Source organism: Pelmatolapia mariae, linkage group LG9, assembly GCF_036321145.2.
Source record: "Pelmatolapia mariae isolate MD_Pm_ZW linkage group LG9, Pm_UMD_F_2, whole genome shotgun sequence".
NCBI lineage: Eukaryota > Metazoa > Chordata > Actinopteri > Cichliformes > Cichlidae > Pelmatolapia > Pelmatolapia mariae.
The window spans coordinates 17033877-17059068 of record NC_086235.1 but is presented as its reverse complement, the minus strand read 5'-3'; the positions used below and the strand labels follow the sequence as shown (position 1 = coordinate 17059068).

The 25192-nt window shown below is 41.4% G+C and overlaps 1 protein-coding gene across 1 annotated transcript in view; it reads left to right on the top strand.

The window, feature by feature from the left end:
• Nucleotides 1-373: 373 nt before the first annotated feature.
• plxdc2b (plexin domain containing 2b) overlaps nucleotides 374-25192 on the top strand; it is a 107548-nt gene continuing 82729 nt past the window's right edge. The window contains exon 1 of the mRNA XM_063483572.1: nucleotides 374-1051. Within this exon, the coding sequence (XP_063339642.1) occupies nucleotides 958-1051 (94 nt within the window). The 5' untranslated portion in view covers nucleotides 374-957. The remainder of the gene's footprint in view (nucleotides 1052-25192) is intronic.

Genomic DNA, 25192 nt, shown 5'->3' with positions numbered 1-25192 from the left:
TATTTAGTCACAGGAAATGATAATGTGCATTTAAACAGAAAAAGTCAGGTTTCTATTTCATGTATTTTCACCATCAGTGAAGAAGTAAGGTAATTTCCAATAGAACAAAAGTGTTAATGTTATGTATCTGAAGAGGGCGCTCTCACAGTTCAATCACCTGAGTCTAGGGGAAAGGTGAGCGATGGGACAGAAGTGGAGTCTACAGATCTTTCTTAATTGACAGAAATGCACGAGGAGGAAAAGAAGTAAGACGGACACTAAAAATAGCGCCAGTCTGTACTTCTGTACAGCCAAAGTCTGCTGTGTCTATTGCTCCATCGTTCATAAAAACAAGCCCCTCTGAATGAAAGTCCCTTTTGTCCACCGGGGAGCCTTCAGTCGACAAATGCGTCATCCTGAACCTCCAAAGTATTTCTGCTCGCAATATTTTCCCACATCACTCAAATACCTGCCTGTGTCCGCGACAGCTCGCTGGGTTTGCCTCCCCAGCTTCTCCTGCACACGCGGAGCATCAAACAGACGAAGAAGGGTCATTGGCTCTGAGGAGTTGATGACGGCGAGAGCGCACTCTTCTCCAGGAGCGCATTTTTAGCCTTTATTTGTCTGACTAACGCTCTGCATCTCCGTCCTGTGGAATGACATTACAGTGCAAGGACTGAGATTCGCATTTATGCGGTCACTTTGTTTGCTGATATTTATTTTTGCTTAATTTTGGAGGCGGAGAGCGCGTTTACTGTCCAGGAGCGCGCGGCGTGGCACACGCTGGAACAAAAAAAAAAAACAGCTCAGTGCAGCGCAGGCAGGTTTCCCTTTTAAAAGCAGCAGGACAGGCAGGAGAGTTACGGAGTCTTCTCGGGGGAGCGGTGTCTGTGCATGACAGAGACGGACTCTAAAAGAAGACGAAGAAGAAGAAAAAAATCGGGATACTGAGCAGAAATCGGCAGCGGGAACTTGGATATGGCGCCTGTGAAGATGTTCGACCTTTTTGTTGGAGTTGTTTTAGTTTTGCAGTGTGTGTGGAATGTGCAAGCCGAGATCACAGCCAGTAACGGTAAGGAGACCGCGTTAGCCATCAGGCATTAACCTGCGAGTTGAGATCTGTGCCTTAAAGAGTCAAGTTCGTGCATAAGTCTCGTCTGCAAAGCGTGCTGGAGAAAATGATGCAGACACAGGTGGACTGCTGGTTAGCCTCTGCATGAGATCGACTGTGTTTTACGCGCAGAATTCATTGTTTGCTGCTGCAGAGATCCACTTGTGTTTTCTAAAAAAAGAGTGGACAGACAGCCTGTCTCCTTTTTATTTTAAGAATTCATTAGCCTAAAGAAGGCTGTCATGACCTACTAACTTACTCCCTTTCGAGTAGATCAAAGACTTGATTTGATACTAATTATCATAATTTCCCAATTACTACAAGGTTCACTTAATTGCTTTGCTTTTCCTGCATGTTCTTATGCACTGCCTCCGAGCTCGGCTGATTTTTCGTGTTTTCGCACTAATTCAGCTTGTGCAGAAACACAAGAAGCTTCCTCTTTATTGTTCTTCCCACTCTGACATTTTAAGGTGGAAGTGTCAGCCATGTGCAACTTTTCACAGTTCTTACTTTTATTTAAGGTTCAGGTTGGATACCTAGATGTTCATCCTGTTGATGTCCTTAATTGTAAGACAAAATCCATACTGGAGAATCAGGATTCCTGTGCAAACAATATCGCTACTGTAGTCCACCTGATCCCCCCCCCCCCCCCCCCCCCCCCAACACACACACACACACACACACACACACACACACACACACACACACACACACACACAAATCTGTAATCTCAGCCCATCCCACGTCAGTTTGCCCTCAGTGGGAGAAGTTCGTGCCAGCATCGGTTCTGTTCGCGCTGGCCAGCTCGTGTTTCCCAGGGCTTTTTTATTGCTGGCAGCAGATCTTCATCACGTATCAGATAGTGGTTAGAGAAATGTTCAACTGCTGACAGTGACTGTAAATTCAACTCGCATGTGTGTGTGAGTGCAGACCACAGGGCTACAGGAATGTATGGCCCTGTTTGGGAGCGAGAGCGCGATGCTATCAGCTGCGTGTGTGGTGGTTTGCACAGGGGCATGCACGTGCTGCTCGTGTTTTTTACACTCTCACACAGTCTCATTTACGAATACTGCCACACTCCAGGCTCAGAGCTTTGATTAAATTGTCGGCTCATTTCCTTCGCCTGGTATTAAAGCTTGTTTTAGAGGTAGACAGATTACAGGAATGCCCACCAAACCAGCGCTACACTCGGAGTCCTTCATCGGTCCATCTCCTGCTTGCGCTGGATGCAGCAAAACTGTATGTGGGACGGTATTTTTAGATATCTGGGTGAGGTGCTTCCCTTGCCGTGGGCTGACCTCAAATCTGCTGGAAGGAGCAGCCCCTGCCCTTCTTTAGATAGGCCTGTATTAACAGAGTGCAGGTGGACTCTTCCACTTTCTGTAGGTCCTCTGGGATGATATAATGCACCATTCACTTGTAGAAAAGCTCGCAGGCCCTCTGAAAGTGGCTCAGCAACTCCACTAGAAGCTGAGATCAGAGCAATGATGGAAACATTCCCTTCTTCTTTATTAGTTAGATGAGTTGTGGAACACATCTGGGCGAAATTACACAACATCCTGTGAGTGCATTAGGGTTTGTTTTGTTTTTTTCGGTCTGTGGCTCTGTATGTTGGATGTTCACCCAGAGATACACTCAGCAGGGGCACTCTCACAAAATTGACGCTGATTTTGGGGTTAATTTTCACTCTGCTGCTTTTCTCCGAGTGGAAAAAGAGATGTTCCACCGGAGCCTGGAGAGTGTCTGCATGTGTGATAGGGGAATAAGAAGGAGAGCGTGAGAGAGAGTCTTGACTCATGTAATGATGTGGTCTGATTTAAAAGCCTGTGCTGAAGGCTGTTAATGTGCTAAGATTGTGGTTGTGTGTGGAATTTCATTTCGTTGTGGATGCTGGGAGTGGGGTTTCTTCACGGGCTGGAAGAGGCTGATAGAGGGTTAAAAAGCTTACAGGGTGCAGCGACTGTGGACGTCTCCAGCTCCAACATGACGCTCCTCATCCATCACGCTGCCAGCAGCTGCCTTTGCAGTCCTACAAGCGCACACTCAGAGGCACATTAAAATGAGAGCTGTGAAGAAAAATGCATGCTGGCCATCAAAGAGTTTCATGCCTTGGTTTTATTCTTGTCGGTAAAATACCTGCGTTAAATGATGTTGCTAGCTAACAAATCGCATATCAAAGCTTTTATTGACGACCTCTGTGTCCAGAGTCATATGTTTCTTTCTCTCTGTCTCTTACACAACATGTTTCTGCAAAGAAAAAAAAACACAAAACAGAGATTACAAGTTTGAACATGCGAGATCTCAGGCACATCAGGTGCTTTAAAATCCACCTGTTTTAAGTCCTTTTCAGTCTGTGCATAAACAGAGGTGAAAGGCAAGAAAAAACCTTTAATTCTGGGCTCAGGAGGGAAAGTTGGAGTATCAACAGTATAAACAAAGTCCAGTGGAAGCAGAATAAAGCTGAAGCTTTGGAGATAAAATGATGACAGATGAGCCTTCTCTTATTTATTCCAGTATTGGAATTTAGTCAAAGTCATCAGAGGTATATGCACAAAACTCTCCTTGATGCCATTACACTGTGGGTCAGGGCAGGTCTCCCCTCCAACATGTTATATACGGATGCTTTTTCAGGACCCTGTGGCATCACAATTGCACATGCTACTGTTAACAGAGGATTTATACTACTGTGTTAAATCTGCGCTGTAGGCTATGTCATAAACACAGACTCCTTTGAAACCTTACGATGTGAGCTATGGCACGATGCACACCACAGTGGAAATGTACTGTAGGTGATTGGCATGGTCAGTGCTGTCAGTTCCTCCCGTGCATGTCCAACTTCTTTTTTTGCCACAGGTTTTAAATTTACCAGTAAGAAAATAACATCACCTCGATATGAAGACTCACATATATCAGCAGATTGGAGGGAGATTGCCGAAACTATTGGAATATAACTGCCTTGAGGCGACTGTTGTTGTGATTTGGCGCTATGTAAGTAAAACTGAATTGAATTAAGCTGAACTTTATATGAGGGAATATACAAAAAAGTGAAAAAATTGAAGGACAAATATGTTTGTCTCTGAAAAAAAAAGAAAATTGACTAAAACAAAAATGAAGGGCCCAGGAGGGAAAAACAAAAAAACAGAAAAAAATATACCCCAGAGGATTTTCTTTATTTCTGTTGTGACTGGTACCGCATGAAACACTAGGACATGACCACAAGGTAATTAACAGCACGCACAAGCATGAATGCCGGGTAGGGTACATCGTAGGCTCTGTAAAGATTCACCACAGCCCAAGTCCAAATTGGTACAAAGATGCAAAGCACGTTTAATGTTGAGAAGGATGAACATTCATATTTTGAATTTATTTAATTTATTTCATCACCCAAATCTTTTTCTGAACCTAATCAAGAAGTTTTTTGTCCCTAAACCAGACGCTAATTAAACTGGAAGCAAAGACTGAGCTAAAATGACATCAGTGTGTAAAAGTGGTGTTGGTGTGGCCACAATCTTGTGACAGATTGTCATTATTTGATGCCTGTGGCCACTACTAAGTTGAGTCTTACAACACTAGTAATGCAAATTCCTTTGCATTTGCAGTGCTGCTACATTTCCCTCTTCTCTTCGTCATGCTTCGGAGGTGATTCCCAACGCAAACTGCCTGCTGATTCAAAGCAGGAGATTCCAGCTCGGTCTTCTTCAGTTGTTCTCCTTCTTTAAGCCTCCTCGGAATCTCACCCCCACCATTTCTCCCTTTTTCCTGACATTGCACATTTCAGAACAGACAGAATGAGCTAGCTTCTTTACCGGCCCCACTGAATGACCTGCTGAAAGGAGCTGCAATGAATGGATGAAGGGGGTGGGGGTGGTCTTAGGGGGTGACAGACAGGGAGGGGCGGCGACGGCGGCTGGGTTTATTGTGCTGCCCTCTATGTGGTAACAGCGGGCCATGGCATATCGTCCCACCCACCCCCGCTTAGTAGCATCCAACAGCAGCACCAGGTTCTTGCATTAGTCACGCCTGACCCTTGTCGCTCAGCCCTCCGCCCCTTTTAGTCCAAGGAGAAGCTCACGCTGATGGCTTTAGAGGGCTGGAGAGCCACACGGAGTTCAATAGGCTCGGAAACAAAAAGCAAAGAGGCCACTAGTTAATGAAGCCCAGTGCAGTTAAGCTACTCTTTAAGCTTTTTTCTTATTGGTTCAAAAGTTCCTTTACATCCAGTTGTTAAAACACGCTGCCTGAGCTATCACATAGTTTGAGTGATTACTCCTAGGCAAGAATCATGTCTGTAGAGTAAGCTTGAAATGGTCAGATGGAGGACCAGGAGATTTGTGATGGTTGAAGCTATGCAAATTTGGATGTCAGTGAAAGATGACAAGCATTTTCCATTCATGAGAAACATTCACTCTCCGCAGATGATTGCAGCCAGTAGACCACAGTAAGGCTGTTATCTGCTCCTCCCTTTGACTCAGCTGAGGGACGCTGCCATGTAAGAAATAGATCATAAGCTGAGGAGTGGAACAAGCACAATAGTTTTGATTTTCGGTAGGAGGAGTTGTGTTTTGCATTGGGAAACATTTGAGAGGATAACCGAGAAAGGGCGGAGGCCTAGAAAACAGGCACTTGCCCATCTTTTCTGACCATCATAGTGAAAGAAGAGACAATAACAGCAGAACAATATCAAAATATGGCACTCTAAAGTGTAGTGAGTGATGATTAATAGCTGAGATTATAGGAAGGAAAAATAAAGGGTAGCAATAAAGGAAAACAGTTCCCCTGGGCACTCTTCTGCAGTTACATATTGTCAAACTAATGTTCTGCTCAGACGTCCAACAATCATTTACAAGTGACTAAGTGTTTGCATGTCTCATTTGCTTCTGGATCAGTTTATTTTCCCAAAAATCTAAACATGCTGCAGTCCATGCACCAAATTTCTGAGAGGAAGAAGTTTGGATATGATAAAAGACAAAGTGCAACAGGAACAGAATGAATCACGGCGTGATTGGAAACTTTAGAGATGAAAAGTTGTGGAAAAAAGTCTTTTCTTATTCATAAGGCATAAAATTTTGATGTTTTGTTAAATTTGTCACATTTAAATGCACTTAGGACTGGCTGGGTGAGTTTTGTATATTTATACAGTACATCTAGAGTCATTGCAAACTCAACTCTTATCGGGCCTTAAGCCAGATGTTTTCTGTATTTAAACCTAAATAAGCTGCTAGGGAAAGAGAAAACTAAGAGCAAAGCACCCAGGGAGACATGGACCAACCTTCTGGCTCAGAAACCTGTGACTTAAGCTACTCTTCTTCCAGCTGAGGATCATGCAAGAGATGTAATTTGGTGGCATGCAAAGAAGCATACATGTTATATTTTCCTGAGGTCAGCCCACTGTCTTTGGTTTTGTTGTGTTTCTGCATCCAGTTCAAGATGCATGGTGGTCATGGAGTGAATTCAAGGATGTGTGTGTGTATGTATATATATATATATATCTATATATATATATATATATATATATATATATATATATATATATATATATATATATATATATATATATATATATATATATATATATATATATATATATATATATGTATAGTGCTCTATACCTGGTGTTTCTAGGAATACCGCTAGAGAAAGTTAAAACATATTTTGTTCTACACTGATTTCATTCCTCCTCATAAAAGCTTCACTAGTGCCGGTTTCATCTGGCTGTTCTGCTGCAGTTAATTGACTGCAGATTGGAAAATTAACCCCAGCAATGACTCCTGATGTTTGTGTAATGATAGTGGAAGGAAATGTGTATCAATTCACAGTTGCTTTGCAGATTTTCCAGTAATTTGGATGTAGCATTGACAAAGGATCAAACATACGTTAACCAGACCGAGTTTGTGTTGACAGTCTACAGATTATTATACAGTATTTAGTGGGTGGATATAAAAACTCCAATCTTCTGTCATTGTTATAGAATTTATTTGAAGGGTTTTATATTCATTGCACATTATAACAACCAATGATGTCACTTTTCGACCGAGGCGTTAAGGTGTAGCATTTGCAACAGTTGACTGTCCTCTGTACAGCCCTGCACACCACTCCATCCAGGATCTCAGCCAGACTTTCCATTTCTTCTGTTTTTGCCCTTTCCAGGACAAAATGCCCGGCTTATAAACAGTACTTAAGCTGTCAGTTTCAGTCCATGTTTATTTTGGTACTAGACCATGTGAGAATTGGAGTTCATGGAAGATTTGCTGTTTGCTTTAGTGTCTGTTGTAAGCGTGTGTGCCTCCCTGAGTGTCTGTGACTAAGTTTGAAAATATCTGCAGCTTTTTTATGTTTCATCAACTGTTTTATTAACATGTCCCAAGCTTTAGGGTACTTTTAAATAGGAAGTGAGCCCTGCGTTCTTTCCACACACCAGCAGGTGAAAGACAAACAGAATGACAACATGTTTTCCACTTTCAGTCTGAAGTATTAAAAACTATCCCAGCAATATTTTAGAGATGATGAAATCTGCCTGTTTGTTACTGCTGACGGCTAACTTGCTAATATTGGATCGCATCAGTATTGGAACTTAGAAGTAACAACATCATGTGTTGGGTTCTACTTTGGTTCACAAAGCGACTACACTGATATCTAAACTGATATATAGTCCAGCCTGTCTACATGTGTTTTGTGGACTTGGAGAAAACCTTGGAGAAGACCACTTCCCCAGTGAGGGCTTCAGGTACAGACAATTGGACCTATTGTTTCGGGCTATCTATTACCGATATATAGTATGACCTTGGTTTGCATTGCTGGCAAAATGCAGTTGTAGTTCTGTTGATTTAAACCAATTATGACCTCCAGCTTGCATTGGGGCAGTTTGTAGTTGAGTGTGAAGAGTCTGAGAATAAGACCCTCCTGTTCTGAGGCCATGGTTCTCAGCTGGTATCCACTCTTGGTTGGGAATGAGTTGCCACCCCAACCCCAACTGACTTTAAGTATTTCGGAGTCTTGTTTATGAGTGAGAAAATGAGAGAGATGAGCATGATAGTGAAGCTTTCAATTTACTGGTTGATCTATGCTTCTACCCTCACCTACAGCCACGAGCGGGGGGTAGTGACAGAAACAATGAGATTGCAATGCAAGCGACAGAAATGACCTTCCTCTAGAAGTTGTCCAGGAAGAGTAGAGTCCCCACTCCTCACACTGAAATTGGCCAGTTGCGGTTGTTCTGGCATCTGACCTGGATGACTCCTAGGCATCTTGTAGTTGTGGTTTTTTGAGTATGTCACACTGGGAAAAGCCCCGGACATGCTTGAGAGATTACGTCTCTCGGCTGGCTTGGGAATACCTCCATCAAGGTGGAGGAGGTGGCGGGGTGTGGGAGGGCTTGGTATCTCATCTTAAATTGCTGCTCCCTTGACCTGAGCCTGAATACGCAGCAGAAGATGGATGGATGGATCACATAGGTTGTGAACAGGAGTAGGACTGTTGGGACTGTACTATCCCTTTTATTCCAACCATGAAACAAGAACAGGTATAAAAGTTTTGTAATGTTTTTGTATGTTTTGTTATCCTAGAAAACAGCTGGCTGACTGTTTTTGGAGGCTGCTCAAAGCCTTTCCTCGATCGCCTTCTGGTTTATGTCCCTGTAAATTATGTATGAGTGGACTGTCAAACTGCAAAAATTCAATCTTCTTGTGTTTTGTCAACTAAAAGTAATGTGTGGTCTCGATAAACCTTGAAAAATAAAATGAGTCCCATACTGCCTCTTGAAAAGCTGAATGTTTTTCTATCTTGGAGGAGGTGCTCTTGATTCATGCAAACGAGCCACAGTTGTCTCCCAGGACTGCGTACACCTGGCATACCGCCACACGACCCACCTATTGAAACTACACTGATAATTCTGATTAATTAGATGAGATGGACTGACTCCAAAACTCTTTTCTCCTCTTTACTGTAGACTCAGTTTCTTCTTGTGAAATAGATTGTGACAGAAAATATCAATGTACAAAACAAATATAGTTATGAATGAATTCCACAAAACATCCAATGCAACATATTTTATGTTGACGCCCCTTTGCAAACGTGCATGTTGCCTTTGAAGTAAATCTCTCCCATGTTAATACAAGTCACATGCACAGTGTTGCCCCTTTGCTTTTAGTTTTGCATTTTTGCAAAGGTTTACTGGATCAATGGGTTATTGTTTCATCAATTTTTTTTTCTTCACTTTGTTTGAGGTCTTCGAGGGGTTTGGCCTGATACAGGCCAGCAAGTCGCTGGTATTTAAAGTCAGGTTTTGAGTGCTGAATTTTATGTGTAGCATAGCATAAAATGGCCGGCTGGTTGTCAGTCAGCTGTGGGGTCTGTAACAGGAGTCCTGTTAACTAAAACCTCATATAACATCCTGAAGATGTAATGATGGGAAACACAGATGGAGTGATTTCATGCTTGACACTTTATGGCAATATGTCTTTTTATTTGTGTCTAATGGGAGTAATAGCAGAAATTAATTGCAGGTGTTACAGAATCATGAAATCCAATTTCCCCTTCAAAAAAACATATCAGCTTATATATTTACTCTATTCGTACACTGTAGCATCGTGACCTCTCTCTGGGCCTTTTTTCCCCAATACATAAAAAACCCTACCAGTGCTCATAGTATAACCTAGCTGTGTAAAATAAGAAAACTGCATGCATCCTGTATGCATTGAAATGATGAACAGAATCCAAAGATATGATGCACTCAATAAGGAAGGTTGAAAGCAGCAGCTCTCCAAAGGGGAACAAAGCATTGCATGCATTGCTATCATGAAGGAGAGAAGAGAGTGTGATGTTTCAGGCGGTCCAGGCATGCTGAAAGAAGATAAGGTGTCGACCCAGCCGAGCAGCCTGTCACACCACCCTGCAGCGGGCTTCATATCCTCCACCCAGCAGGAGCGGTGGTTTAGCTTTGTCCCACTCAAGCAAGTGTCACTCACGGGGTTCATGGCATGCTGCTACATGCCTTCGCCTCGCACGGTGTGCATGTGTCTGTCAGTCCTTAAGCAGCAGTTTTCACTGTTGTTTTGTTGCTTTCTTTATTTTGCAAAAAGCAAAACCTTTCTCACACACACACAAACACACACAAAAACCTGCACTTGGTTGGCTTGATTTACAGATTTAATCTTGTAAACTTAGTTAAAAAAAACTAGCTTCAGTTGGGTTCAGCGGCACCGCTGTTTTTGAATCTTCAAATTAACCTCTCACTAAAATCATCTAGTAACATCATGTTCTTCAATTAGATCCGCCCTTGAATTGAAATAGTAGTCAGAGGGTTTGGAGGAAGGTGTCGTTCTTCATATTTATGAAAACATCCATTGAGCCGGCATCGGGTGAGAGGTGAGGTGCACCCTGGACAGGTCGCCAGTCGGTTGCAGGGATAACAATCTTTAAAAGCAAAAATCCCAAAAACGTGCTCTTGTTAGCATATATATTATCACTAGTTTACTACTTAGAGTAGTGATCAAGTGGTACCATGGTAATAATGATCAGTCATGTGTGCAGTGCTTTACTTTAGTAACAGCAAATTTTTCAGGAATGCACTCTTATAACTGACCACTGCACTATTCACAATTTATTTATTCACAATTCAGCAATCACACTAAAGTTATTAATCGATTGCTAGAAAAGCTGTGGCCACATTTTTCTGTGAAGTGCGGTTTGGGATGGTTTTAAGCTTTACTCCCATATTTGTGGTCATACCTAAACATTAAACGAAAGAACTTGCGTGGGTGTGCTGTAGCTATCTGCTTTAAGGTCCGATGTGTTGTGCGTTCAGAGATATGTTGGTTGGAACGTGAGTTACTGTTGCCTTCCCATCAGTATGAAGCAGTCTTACGATTCTCTTCTGACGTCTCCCAACAGCAACCCAGAGAATAACACCTCACTGGATATTTTCTCTTTTTCTGACTATTCTGTAAACCCTAGAGATGGTTATGCGGGAAACTCCCAGCGGATCAGCAGTTTCTGAAATGCTCAGACAAGCCCATCTGGTACCAAAAACCATGCCATGTGTGAATCCCCGTTCTGAGTCTCCATTTGAAGGGTTAGTGTTAATATTATCGTCTGAAAAATATCAGCTAAACATATGCTATGTTAAGCTAACAGTTAGCTGAAAGTCTGGCTGTAATGTGCCATACTTCCTGCCCTTGCTGACATAATTTTTCCCAGAAAAAGCCAAAAGGCCACATTTTTTCAGTGATTGCAGTCACATTAAACATGCTGTTACTGTTCTGTTTGTTGATCTGTTTGTTAAGCTAGCATACTCGCACCAAACGGCATCAATTACAGGTTCATTCGTGCCGTTGTTTTCTCCCTACTCTAATTTACAGCTGTCTGGTGTAACATGTATCTTTTGCAGTTATTATCCTGCTAATGCTGCACACGCTTAAATCTGTTCAATCAATCTTTTTGAACTGCTCCAAGTGAATTCTTGCAGACACTCATTTAGTCTTTTCCTTGCTGTAGATCCAACAGCCCTGCCTTTGTTAGTCTGCCCGGAAAGTGTCTCAGCCTCCCCCGATCCAGAAGTTCCTCTTTCCCCACCAAACTCATTCTGACAAAGAACAAGTATGCCCCGCAGCAAGTGCTCTTCACAGGACAACACAGACTGCAAGACTCTGACAGGTCGTAGCATTTTGGAGAGGAATGAAAAGGTTTACAGCCACCACTTTAGTTCTGAAAATAGATGGCGACTTTGATGATGGCATCAATGTTTTTTTGTTTTCCACCTTGCATTTATCTCTATGGACTGAACAAATCTTTAGGATCTGGCTTGCTGTGTTTCTCTAGTGAACGCGTCATTGTTCTGCATGCTTTGAGGCATGTCTTTGTGGGTTCAGTGCCATTTTTGATGCCTTACAGTAAGCACCAAAGAAATTGAAACTGACTCAGATGCTGGATCTTTATAGTCTCCGGGAATTAAAATTGGACATCGTCATCTGCCGCTGTGCTTGAAACAGAGCAGTCAGCGTTGTTCTACAGTTTGTTTTGCTTTTCCCCCATCGAGTGAGTCATGAAGACTAAACTTTTGTAACTCATGTGTATGGCTTTCTTCTGGCCATGTTGTTCATCACTCGACCCTCCAAGAATCAGGGTTGCCAGGAATTAGGAGGATAAGGGATTGTTCTCACAGGCCAGTAGAGGTTTCTGGAGGTCAGGGTGATTTTTTTTTTGTTTGGACAAACTTGTTCCAGAGTGTCCCAGCTGTCTGGCTTCCTAAGTTTGGACTGAGCTCATACTGAAGCTGTAAACAGGAGGCTGGTCTTCTTAGTGGGAGCTACGGCACATTTCCATCTGTGCCCTTTTTTAAAAAAAAAAAAAGAAGTTCTTGGGACATATCTATTTGACTAGTGCATAAAAAATTAGAAAACTCTTCTCACAGTTCTTGGAAACAATGGCACCATGCCCATATTTTCCCAGGGAAACATGCCAGATAGTGTCCAGTACCTCTTTAAAAGGCTACAATACCAAACATACCTCTATTGCAGGGAACCAATTTAAACATTCAAATATCAGAGAAAATTGGTTGAAGTGACCCCTTCTCTTTCTTCCTCTGACCTGATCCAACATGTCCAAAGATACCAGTGTGACTAAACAAAAACGGAACATTAAAAAAAAGGAAACACGTCAACAAGTGGTTCTGGTAAATGGTTTAGTTTGTGCCAGGTGTTCAGGTTTCTGTCCCCTCGCCAGTGTGGACTAGCAGAGATTTACTGGCAGTGCTCTGCACAGAGCCAGGAACAAAGGCTTTCTTTGAGTCTTTGTGGTGATAAATTGCAAGGTGTTCAAGCTACCTTTGTGTGTGTGTGTGTGTGTGTGTGTGCACTGTAAATGGAAGAAAGAGGGAGAGGCTCGTATCAGTTCTCATGCTTTTCCCCAGTAACTAGAAACTCTCAGGTCTTAATCCAGAGGTCTGTCCTGCACTAACTCTGGGAGTTTATTGGTTTTTGGGGATTTTTTCCCTGTAGCTTCTAGCATGAGAAAGCATGCTGGTATCAGTGTAGGTCTGGGTGTGGTGAAATGTACAAGTTAGGATCAAGAATGAAACAGCACGTCATTATAACAGCCACAATTGCTCAGTCTGTGGTTTGGCTTTGTGAGAACCAAGTTGGCTGGTCTGCAAGCCTCAGTCTGACTGCTCTATTAAATACAGGTATTTGTATACATGGGTGTGAATACATCTGAGAATATTTAGTCATTCTCTTTGCTGTCCTTTTTTCTCATGACAAAAAAGACAGAAGATGAGAGAGTGAAGGGGCAACTCAGTAATTTCCTTCCTTTAGGCTGATGGGTCTTTAGTCTTGTCGCTAAAGTATTTTCTCACTATATGTCACTGAGGATTAATGCTCTTCAGATCTGCGACAATCCTGCTGAAGTACTCTGTCACCTCTCGAGGACTGCCGAGCCGCTTCACGTTTGAAATGTATTACCACTTTCAGCAGCAACATGTGCATTTCGAACCTATAAACTATTAATTGTAGGCAGCTAAAGCCTTGTCCAAAGAATGTGATAAACAACCGCTATTATGGGGGGATTCTTAGAGTGGCGCTCTAACTGCATCATAAAGAGGTAATTGACTCCCATTTAAAGGCCTTTGTCTCCCGTGACCCAGAATTGACTAATTAAATGGCAAAGAAATTAGCGCGAGCAGTTTAATTATGAATATGTTATTCATACCAATGTACGAAGATAATACACATGCCCTTGTCCCAAACGGGCTGGGTGGCAGTGACACCGTGGAGGCAGCATGAGTGACAATAAAAGATTTCCACTCAACTACAGGGGGCATACACGTGCGGGAGCTCTGTGGTGCAAAAGACAAAAACACTGTACAGAATGCAATAAACATAATTAGGAACCAACAGCTGAGGGAGTGCAAAACAACTCAAACATCATTTTAGAAAACACAATGCAAAACAGACAATGCAGAACTTAAGAAATCGCAGCAGTTAAACAGAATACACAGAAAGATTAAAGATCAGTAAAGGAAGATTTCACACGTTTGACACAACAGTTTCAACAAGGAGCAGCATTTTAGACACTAAATACAAAATGCATCACATAATTTTATAAAATATAAAAAAAAAATTCAGAACACATTTTAGGAAATTTAATTAAAAATAAATAAGCAGTTTCTTTTTTAGTAAAATGAAATCACAGGGATAAAATCGAGACATTTTTCAAATCTGTGTGTTGTTTTTATTGTATTTTCTGAAGAGTTTTGCACCTCAAGGCAACCTTATTAAAGTTAAAATAGACAAAAGCAGTGTGTTTTCCAATACCCAGTCTCTTTTTTTTGTTACTGTCTGAGACAGAGGCAGTGCGGAGGGGTTTATCGTTGAACTGGTGTCCCACAGAAACCTAAAAATGTTACGTGACTCGGATTCAGGAGGTCCAGTTATTGATTAAATGTCTGGCTGGTTCCCCGTGCACCTGAAGGCCTCTGCTATCGCAGACGCTTGACGTGGTCAAGATGCCAACTCACTGTCCATCATCGCAACTGAAACCTGCTCGCTGCCAACCCAACTTAATCTAAAACCATTTATTTAAGTCATAAACTGTGAGGATCTAATTTGACGTCTGTGATGCAATAAATATTTCTTTATTTTTTGTCTTTGACTTGATGAAATGAAAGACCTGCCTCCCAGCACATGCTGAATGGGGGTCAAATATAAAATCCCCTCTATCCAGGGAGCTGCCAAACCACTGATATATTCCCGGAAAATCCCATCCATCGACGAGGAGCCAAAATTGAAATTGAAGGGAGACGATATGAATATAAATGAGTTATTTGATGCCCTTTTTGCCACAAGCCTGCCCCGCATGGTTGGCAGGTGTGTTGGTTTTCTCTTGAACGCCCATTTCTCAGCCCTTCAATAATCTCTCATTTCTTTGCTGTCAAAGTTTGACTGTCATTTGAAGCTTTATATAATTTTTAAAATATCATAAAATGCCACTTGCTACAATTTTTCTACATTTTTTTTCCACTATTATGCAAAGACTAAAAAGCTGTTATGGAAAAAATGAGCCAGCAGAGAAGTTCATGTTTAAATGGTGTGTAAAAAAAAAAAAAAAAACAAGGCTTCAAGGCTTCTTTTGTCTAAACGGATGTGGAGCCACATGCTGGGAGTTTGTGGGAGTGTTTTCCTCTGGGGTTACAGAGAATCAGATCAGAGATGATGATCGGTCCATCGGATCATACGCTGAGGGTAATTCTTTGTTTGCACATCATCATTAGGACAGAACGGGAATTGGAAATTTATTGAAAGGTCAGAACCAGCTTGATGTGCCTGCTGTGTGTCTGTGCACAGTGTATGTGAGTCCAGCTTGTGTTCAAAGCTGTTGAGCCAGTTGCAGCTGTCAAAGTGTATGAAGTGTTATTGGGACTGTCCTTTGCAAAAGGTAAGATCCTCTTTTTAATTTAAAAAAAATCCCCTTTGGGGTGTAACAGTTCATCAGATCACTGTAAGTGGACACGTGTGGGCGAGCCTAAAATCAGTGAACCTGATTTGGATCACAGTGTAACATACAAGTGCTAAGGTAACAGAAAATCAAGCACACGAGTCGAGTTGGCCTCTATCCCCTTTTGTCTCGTAGCTGTTAAAAACACAGTCTGCAGGATCTGCTGACATTATCATCATTAGCAAGTTTAGCTGACTGTCTTCCAATTTTTGAGTTATCTTTTTAGCTTAGCTTGCCAGCCTCCCAGTGGAACAGAAACTTTAATTCATGTCTGGTGCATCCTCCGAGATCTTGAATATTTTAAAGGCCAGAAAGTTTCACTCACTAACAGCGGGTAGCCAGTTCAGTGTGTGCTAACTTAAAAGCTTAAAAATAACCCTCATGTTCTTTGTTGCCCAGTTTAAACTAAAGTGAGCAATTAATGGAGATTTGAACCTTGTGAATTATCACTTCTGAAATGTTTGAGGACATAATTTGAAGTGAAAATGGTGGAAAGAATATTAACTCAAATGTCAAAATAAGACATGCAAATGAATACCTTTATGTGCAATTTTATACCTCTTTATACCTCTCCATCCATATCCATTTATCCATTTTCTGTTCCTTATGCGGGTCTGGGTTACAGAGCAGCAGTTTAAGCAGATAAGCCCAGACCTTCCCTTCCTCCTCCACCTCATCCGATGGACACCAAAGTGTTCCCAAGCCAGCCGAGAGTCATAATCACTGCCTAGGATGCACCCAGGAGGTATCCTAATCAGATGCTAGAATCACTTCAACTGCCTCCTTTCGATGTGCTCTACTGAATGACCGAGCTCCTCACCCTGCCTCTCAGGGAGAGCACAGACATGCTTCAGAGGAAGCTCATTTCCACTGCTTGTATCTGAATGTATCATGCTTTTGGTCACTGAAATAATATTTTCACAATTTCACTGCTTGCCTTATATATTAGATAGATTTCACTCTCCAAAAGCAGACATTTAACTAAAGTCAATGGGGACTGACTTCAGAGGAGCCTAGCCATCGCTTTAGTTATCAGTAAACCATGGAAGGTGACATTTGTCCTAAACTGCATAGATACGTCCCAAATAATCTTTAACTATTCCCACACCAGCTGGAAAGAACCTCAAAAGTAAAATCTTAATTCATAGATTGATGTGATACAAACAGACATGTTAGAGACCCTGAGGTAGACTCTTTCTACCTCAAAGGGGCTCAGGGGCTCCTGCTGCTGCCTTCTTATTAAAGTTAATGTGCCACATGTGATTAGCTTTATTGATAGCTTGTCCGTGCTCCTATGAGTCGCCCCAAAATGACCCTGAGCGATGTGTTTTTAATAAGCTGGAGGTCGCTGTAACCTGCTGCCGAGAACAGAGGCCACCTTGCCTCTTGTCGCATCTCTTCCTGGTGCACACGATCGTGGAGAACAAAGTACAGCTGCAGGCATTCACACATCCTCAATGCCTTATCTCATGTTCTGCCCTGTAATCTGTTTTCCACAATCTCCCCGTCTCTCATTTCCCCTCCCACCATTATTCTCATTTCTCTTACTGCCCCACTTTTCCATACGTGTGAGTTTAGTAGCTGGCTTAGTGTTTTTCAGCTGCGTCATCCAGGTTTGGTTGTAAAGCCTGTCCTTCACCTGCTGCTGGCCTGAGCCATGAAGAGTGTGGAAATCAATAAAACAATAATAGCGCTCTAAAGAAAAAAAGTGATATGAACTGATACTGAAATTACAGCAAAGTAATAACAGCAACAAAAAATCCAGTCTGAACTGAACAGAGGGGGTAAAAAGTCACATGTTTCAGTGTTGTCTCTTGTCTGCAGAAAATTTTCTACAAGGTTTTTGGAACTTGGACAAAGACCGAAAGCAATCAGTAATGATAAATACAAAGTTTGCACAAAGTACACAAAGACAATAAATTTTAAAAAATCATCAAGAAACAGCAACGAGAGGAAGCCTAAAGCATGAAGAGCTTCCTTTCCCATATCCATCAAGAAAGAAGCCAGATTTAATTTTCTCTAAAAAGCCAAAAAAGTGAATAAATGACCTCATTCTTTATGTCTGATAGCGCTCCTGAAGGATGCAAACTCATTCTGTCAAGGATGCTGGGAGTCCAGGAAGATGACTTTAACTTTCTCTACGGCCCTGAGTAGATAAAAGTTGCAGGGATCTGATGAATTTATGTTCTGGCTCTGATGCGAGGACCAACAGCAGCTTAACAACAGTAATAAACATAGTTAAATGTCATGCACTCTAAATAACTGCATAGCTTTATTAGACAGAAATACCCCCACATCAGCGTTAAAGTGCTCCAACACATGATTTTAAATCTCAGAAGATATCATGGCTGCAATCCATCTTTTATCCTTTGCTGGGAGCTGAAATGCAGGAGGCTGAGTTGCTGATTATGATCTCTTAGAACGCGCTCGTAAGATCAACTCCCTGGAAATCAGAAGCGTTTATAGATGCATTTAGCTGTTTCAGTTTTAGTGCTCACAAATATTAAGTCGTGAAGTGACTGTGAATATGCAGTTTGAAATTTCCTCTCTGATATCATAAAATCTTCCATGAGTTGAGTCACTTTACTTCAGTCGTGAAGACTGTAGTCAAAAGAAATTGTTATATTCATCTGCAGTCATTTATATTTGTTGGAATGAGTCTGTTCTATGACCTCCCCATTAAATGTCCGCTCAACTCTTTATAAGCGCATACATAGAGCTGGCAAAGTAGCAGCAAGACCCAAGCACTGCAGTGACAGCAGACATTTATCCTTGGAGAACCTGGGGTGGATTTGTGATGCATAATGTCTTGCACATAACTGTGGGCAGATTAAAGTAACTTAATGATTCATAAAAGTTATTAGCTGAGCCGTCAGCTGATGTGGGCTGAACTGGCATCATGCGATCTGCTGGGATTATGGCGAAGCTTGACTTTGTGCCCTGCCTGAGCTGACGCTTTGTTGTTGGTGGGTTTTTTTGTTCTTTTGGAAACGCCTTTGGATGCAGTTTAAATCCTGCCCAGCTGTGGTCTAGTTTATCCCAGCGGTGATGGTTGGGATTGAAAACAGAGCTGTGTCCAGACTGTGTGTTACTTTCAGGAGAAAAATGTCATATTCAGAGCTGTCCAGGATGGATTCATTTATCATCCGCAGAAAAACATCACTATATTTTCACTGCCAACTTGTTTAATGGTTCTTTTTTTATTTTGCATGAGCAGCAAACCACATTCACTAGCCAGTTTATTAGATTAACTTGTTCTACAACTATTTACACAGGTTAGAACAGGCAGCAACTCAATGCATTTAGACATGTGGACAAGGTCAAGATGACCACACAACCATCAGTGTTTACAGGAAAAATATCCATTGGGTGGCGGTTCTGTGAGAGAAAAGGCTTTGTTGATATTAGAGCTCAGAGGAGAATGGCCAGACTGGTTTGTGTTAATAGGAAGACAGTTAGAGGTTATTCCAGTAATTACAACCGAGGTATGCAGAAGAGCATCTTTGAATGAACAACAGGTTGAACTTTAAAGCATATCAGCTACAGAAGCAGAAGACCACACCTAGTGCTGATGACTCATTCAGATCACAGGGTAAGAATTAGACATGAACAACATGAAAGCATGGAGCCATCCTACCTTGTATCAGTTCAGGCCGGTGGAGGTGTAATGGTGTGGGGCATATTCTTGGCAAACTTTAGGCCCCTTAGTATTAAACACCACAGTCTACCTGAGTATTGTCCATCCCATTTTATGACCAGTGTACCCATCAACAGGATAATGCACCGTGTCACAAAGCTCAAATGATCTTAAACTGGTTTCTTGAACATGACAGTGAGTTCACTGTACACTGTACTGTTGATCTCAATCACATAGAGCATCTTTTGGTTTTGGTGGAAGAAGAAATACACATCATGGATGTGCAGCTGACAAATCCGCAGCAACTGTGTGATGCCGTCATGTCAATATGGACCAAAGTCTCAGAGGAATGTTTCCACCACTGAATCTATGATTCGAGGAATGAAGGAGTCGGCACTGCCGCTGCATTTGGTTAAAACGGATGGAGTCGGGTGTAACTTTGGCAGCAGTTTACATATCGCAGCCCATCTTTCAGCAAGGGTGTCTGCCAACATTCTTGTTTAATAGTTTAGAGTTTGAGTGCAAACATATCAGAACTGATATATCTAATTATGTTTAGTCTACTAATAGCTCTGCAACTACACAGACATTCAGACTTTGTGTCAGTAGACGCCAGACCAAGCTGCATGTGAAGCCTCATCTCTCCTTTAAACAGAAAGATTCTTCAGTCTGTTGTTAACACGTTAGCTTAAAGGTAAAAGCATACATGCTTATAATATTAGCTTATTCTATTGGTTTGGGCTAAAATGACCAGCAGGTAAAGTGTAGTCCAAACACTGTTTCCCCCTCTCCAACCTACCTGTGATCAGCTAATTAGTTAAAAGGTTGGTACAGTTGCAGTCAACCAAGAGTTTATTTGGTTGACTGCAGCCCTACATGCATCAAGATTTATAGTATTAAATAGCCAGAGGACAAGTTCGGTTCAAGCATGTTGTGACTGCTTAGAAGCAAAACACTGGTTAAATATAGAAGTCAGATGACAAACCAGACAGAGACAGCCAGTATGTGCCTCAACTTGACCCTTGACCTTTATCTCTCAGCAATAGAAGACCTCTGCCTGACTCAGCAGCCCGCTGGCTAAATCCATCCCTGTGTCTGGGTGAGAGGGAGGCAAACACATTAACACTGTGGTACCACCAGCAGAGCTTGGACAAACATGCTACTTCTAGACAAATATGAGAGAGTAGACTCTCGGAAAGGTTTCTAATCGATTAGCAAATACGTGAGCGCATGGGCCGATAACCCTCGATCTTTTTATAGCTTGAGTAAAGGCTTTCACTCAGCACTAGGAGGGCTGGAGTCTAATTCCTTTGACGAGAAAACCGATTTGTTGGAGGCTTTTTAGAATTGAAGCATTTTAATCCTGTAAATGTGTCCTGTGTAATTAGATTGCCTGCAAATTTAATGGGACAGCTTTAAAGCTTCAATTTATTTGAGGTTTCTCATAAAAAAACAGGGAAATGATTAACATTTGTGCTGCATGTGTTCCTCTGATGAGTGTTGAAAGAAATACCATAAAACTGGCAGCAGTTTAACTTATTGTGTAGCAGTTTTTTTCGTCTTCATCTGCAAGTAACAAATTCTGAGCATTCAGAAACAAGTCTCCGTTTACAGCACAAAGCTGTTGTCAGGGAAATGCTTTGGGCGGGGCTTTTATGATTGTTAAGGTCGGGGAAGTCTCACTACGTTTGTGGTTTTCGTTTTCTTTAGACAAAAAACACGCTATGCCTGTTTGTTTGGACTCATTAACCTCGAAAATGTTGCTAATCTGTCACATTTTCTCAGAAGAAGTTAATTTGATATGATAAGTGAATGCTTTCACCTATGCCCTCATTAAGTTAACTCTAAGATCAGGTTACATGTGTAAGAAAGGTACGGCACTCTAGTCACATTACCTTCTAAGTTTAATGCTTAAAATTCCTTGGTATGATCTTTCTGCTTATAGTCACAGCAGCTAATGCTGCAAATGTTAAACTCAGTCAATTTTAATGCTACTTTTGTCCATCGTTACCTTACAAATGTTGTGCTTGGTCATGTCGGCTTGTTTTATTTATTTCTTTTAATCTGTTGGCTGGATTTCAGGCAGATTTTTCCTTAACTTGTTACATTTTAGCGAAAATGTAGCTCAGCTTAGATCAGCTTTTAGAGTTGATCCATATCTGGGCCTACATCTTGGAGTATTTAGACGCTGTTTTTATAACCATTACAACAGGTTAAAATTTAATATTATCTAGATGTTTTCAAAAAAATATCACCAACCAGTAAGGATCCAGGTATCCTTTTGAAGGGTTTCATTTCATGCATGGTGTAGAGAGAATTTTCAGCTTTGTTACTGGTATGCAGTCTTAATGTGCTCCTGTTGTGCAAAGTCTTTGTGATACGCCTTTGTGACTCTCCATCTTCTGCAGAAAGCAGACAAATACGCCGGCGTGCTTGCAGTGAAGCAAGAACCAAAGACTTTATGTGAATTCTTGAGCTTTAATATGACTTTTAAATGCAAAAAACTATCATTTGAGTCTCAAGTTAGAATTTAAGCCTCTGTTTCAGCCACTGTGAACACCCTGCTGTTACAAAGGCTGGTTTGCTTCCTGTGATGAAACACCCACTTGTATTAGGTCAATATGGAGGCAGCTTGTGTCACTGATCTGATAGAAATTTCATCAACCACTTTTGAACCTTCTCAAATCACAGTCCTCACTTCATCAAGTGAATGCCCTTAAAGGTCCACTCTCTTGTTCCTTTCTTTTTTTCCCTTTTAAATCTTTGCCTCTTTTGATAAAAGAGGATCTTTTTTTACAGTTACTTGACTCGTTCAACTCTCCACCTTCTCAGATACCAGGAGGAATCTATCAGTGGCTACTGAGGAAAACAAAAGCCCTGTCCCTTCATTTCCCTGGAGTTTTTTTTCTGGAGATGCTAGAAAACAATCGACAGTGAAAGTAAGGTTTATGAGGAAACAGTCCAAATGTTGATTCTGTCATTCTAGCCAATAAATTGTGGGTGGCTGTAGCTCATGTAGAGCAGGTCAGCTACTAATCAGAACATTGGCATGCAGACTGGAGCAGCCAGGGATCAAAAAATGTCCAAAGCATCACATTTACACCCATCGGAGTGTTAATGTGTGTGAATGCGACAAGTTGTAAATCGCTTCAAGTGCTCAGTCAGAGTAGAAAAGTGCTATAAGAACCAGTCCATTTACCATTTACATTTTGCAATCTGTAGTCAATTAAAGTTGACACCACAGACTTCTCAGCAGTCGCCTGTTTAAATGTTTGCATACAAATGTGGACCTGAAGCTTTCAGTCTCAGTTGTGCCAAAAATTATAGAATAATATTTTTTTTCTTCTTCTATTGCATCTGAAAATCTAAAAACAGTAACCTCGATGCTAAAACTAAAGATGCAGTGATTGGAATTTTCTTGGCCAATCTCCATTTCTGTGTTTGTTTTGTTGACCTGCCGATACCAATTTTTTGTTAATTCACATTTTTCATTTGTAAGAACTATAACTGACAGCTTATACAAACAAAAGTCAACTTTTCTTTAATGCAACATATTGTTTTAATAACAAAAGAAAATTTTAAGCTTTACATTTTTCCCAAACTGCAGTAAGTTACAGGATCTACTCTTGCCTCAGCAACTGAAAATAAAGTACTCTGCTACTGGAAGACATACAGGTCATTAACTGAAAATAAGCTGCTGCACACCCACCTTTATCTGGCATATTTTACCTTAGCAAACAAAGGCAGATGTAGCTATTTTATTTAAAAAAACAAACTAAGAATAAATGAGGGGCCCTTACATAATTTTCCATCATGTTTCTAACTTCACCAAATAGCAAAGCATCAACATTTTCCTTTTTTCCCTCATCTCCAATCTCATCTCCATTTTCCTCATAACTGCTTTGATCCTTTGCTCATACCGAGGCTGCTCCGAGCTTTGGCTAGCTTTAGCTTTAGCGACAATGTCTTCATTATCTTTAAATGATCTGTTTTCAGCTGGGGATGTTTTCATGGTGGTCCCTCTGTGGTATGCTTTGGCATATTTTGTGTCTTTACTCGTAGTGAGGAGCTTCCATGCTAACAACATGTTAGCGTGTGACTGTGACTTTGTGTGGGAGTATTCGCCCGCACTGCTCTGCCCGAGTTGTGCTTGCATGATCAACATATGGGAGGCTGATGTGCTGGACCAGTCAATTAGTGCATCGCTAACAGTACTGACAAGAGAAGCTGCAGGTTCAGGTGATAATTCTCTGTGGATTCATCACTAGCATGCTCTCCATGCAGATGCTCGCAAAAAGCTGAAGTTGTGTTAGCAGAATAATGCAGTTGTTTTTTTATTTTTGTTGCTTGAGATCAGTTTAAAAGTAGGGCTGGGTTCTGGATTTGAAGTTCACATTTCGCTGTTACCTGTGCATGCCTACAGATCCTCAGGTCACATCACTGTAACATGGTTTCTGGCATATAAATCACCTTCTCTGGTCTGGGTGACAACGGGGGATTTTTAGTGTTTCAGCCTGAGGTGCTTGTGTTCTGTGGTAGATTTGCAGTGACAGGCCCCTGCCGAGACATGACAGGCAGCACATCCGGCTTGATATGAAGCTACAATCACGTTGACAGCGAGGTAATGAAAGGCCCCGTCTCCATGACACCCCGGCAGTCCCGCTCGGTGGCGTGCTGAAGTGGATTGCGGAGTGATTGACGGTGATAATTTGACCCCGTCTGTCAGAGTGACTTTCTTTATGGAGTAGCATCACTACGAGGACCCGACTGTCTCGGTGGTCACAGGTTATCTACTCAGAGAGTGGGTGCACTTAATCTGTCAGGGGTCCGTGTTTACGACGGTCTGATTCTTGAACTTGGAGGGGATGTCCATCTCTTTTTCATCCACTAGCTTTGAGATAATCTGGTCAGATATTGTAATAAATCAATTCAACAGCATGTTTTCAGTTTAAGAGGTTCCTTATATTAGCTGTCTTCTGTGAAACATTTGGCATTCAGAGTCAAAAAAGGAAAAAGGAAACTCACACCTGTCTTAAAAAGGAAGTTTTGGGCTTTATAGAAGACACACAAAGAGAAAAGGAAGTGGAGGGTTTAGAGATATAGTTTAGAGTGGGAGCTGTGGAGAAACTTTAACACGGTCTGAGCTCATCCAAACAGCTGGAGTCACACAAGCTTCCTTTCAGCCATATTCTGAATTCAGCTGCAACACTCCAATGTGAGACTAATCTTTTATGGCTATAGCTTTCCAAAGGTCATCCAAAGAAAGCCCGGACTCTAAATGTTGCATTACAGGAATTGTGGAGTTCATGGTGCTGTCTTAAAGGTCAAAGTTCACTATTATTTTTGTGTCAGCAGTCTCTCTCTATGCTCCCTGCATTTTGTTGTTGCCTGTATAAACAGAATAAACAGTTTCAGTTGACACTCAGATTCACATGGTTGTAGGCAGAAATAGTCCGTGGTCCACAGCCTCAGCTGATGTCATGTGAAATTCAGGAGTCTATTTATTCTTGCTTCCTTTATTTTATTTTTTTAAAGCTACATTTTCTGCAGATGTCTTGTTTTTTCCCAACCTTGTTTCTTCACCACTCCCTTCTCTCGCTCTCTCCTGCAGATGTCAAAGTTTTTGTTAGTCTCTGAACATCCTTTTCCTGAGTTCTGGATAGTTTCAGCTCTCTGGCCAGGAATACATGTATTTTTTTACTGAATAGCACACACGGCATAGGTGTGTTATTAAAGATAAGGTGCTCTCACATAGTTGTTTTTCTAAGCACCTTTAAGCAAAATGCTGAATTCTTTCCTGTGAGGTGGGAGAATTAAATCTTTTCCTTTTGTTTCATTTTTTTGTAACAACTTGCTCTAAACTTAACAAATTTATTGCACCAATTCCAGAGAAATCGCAATTGATTCCCAAATTTTTAAAAATAACAAACTTTAGTTGAATTCAATTTTATTTATATAGCACCAAATCACAACAACAG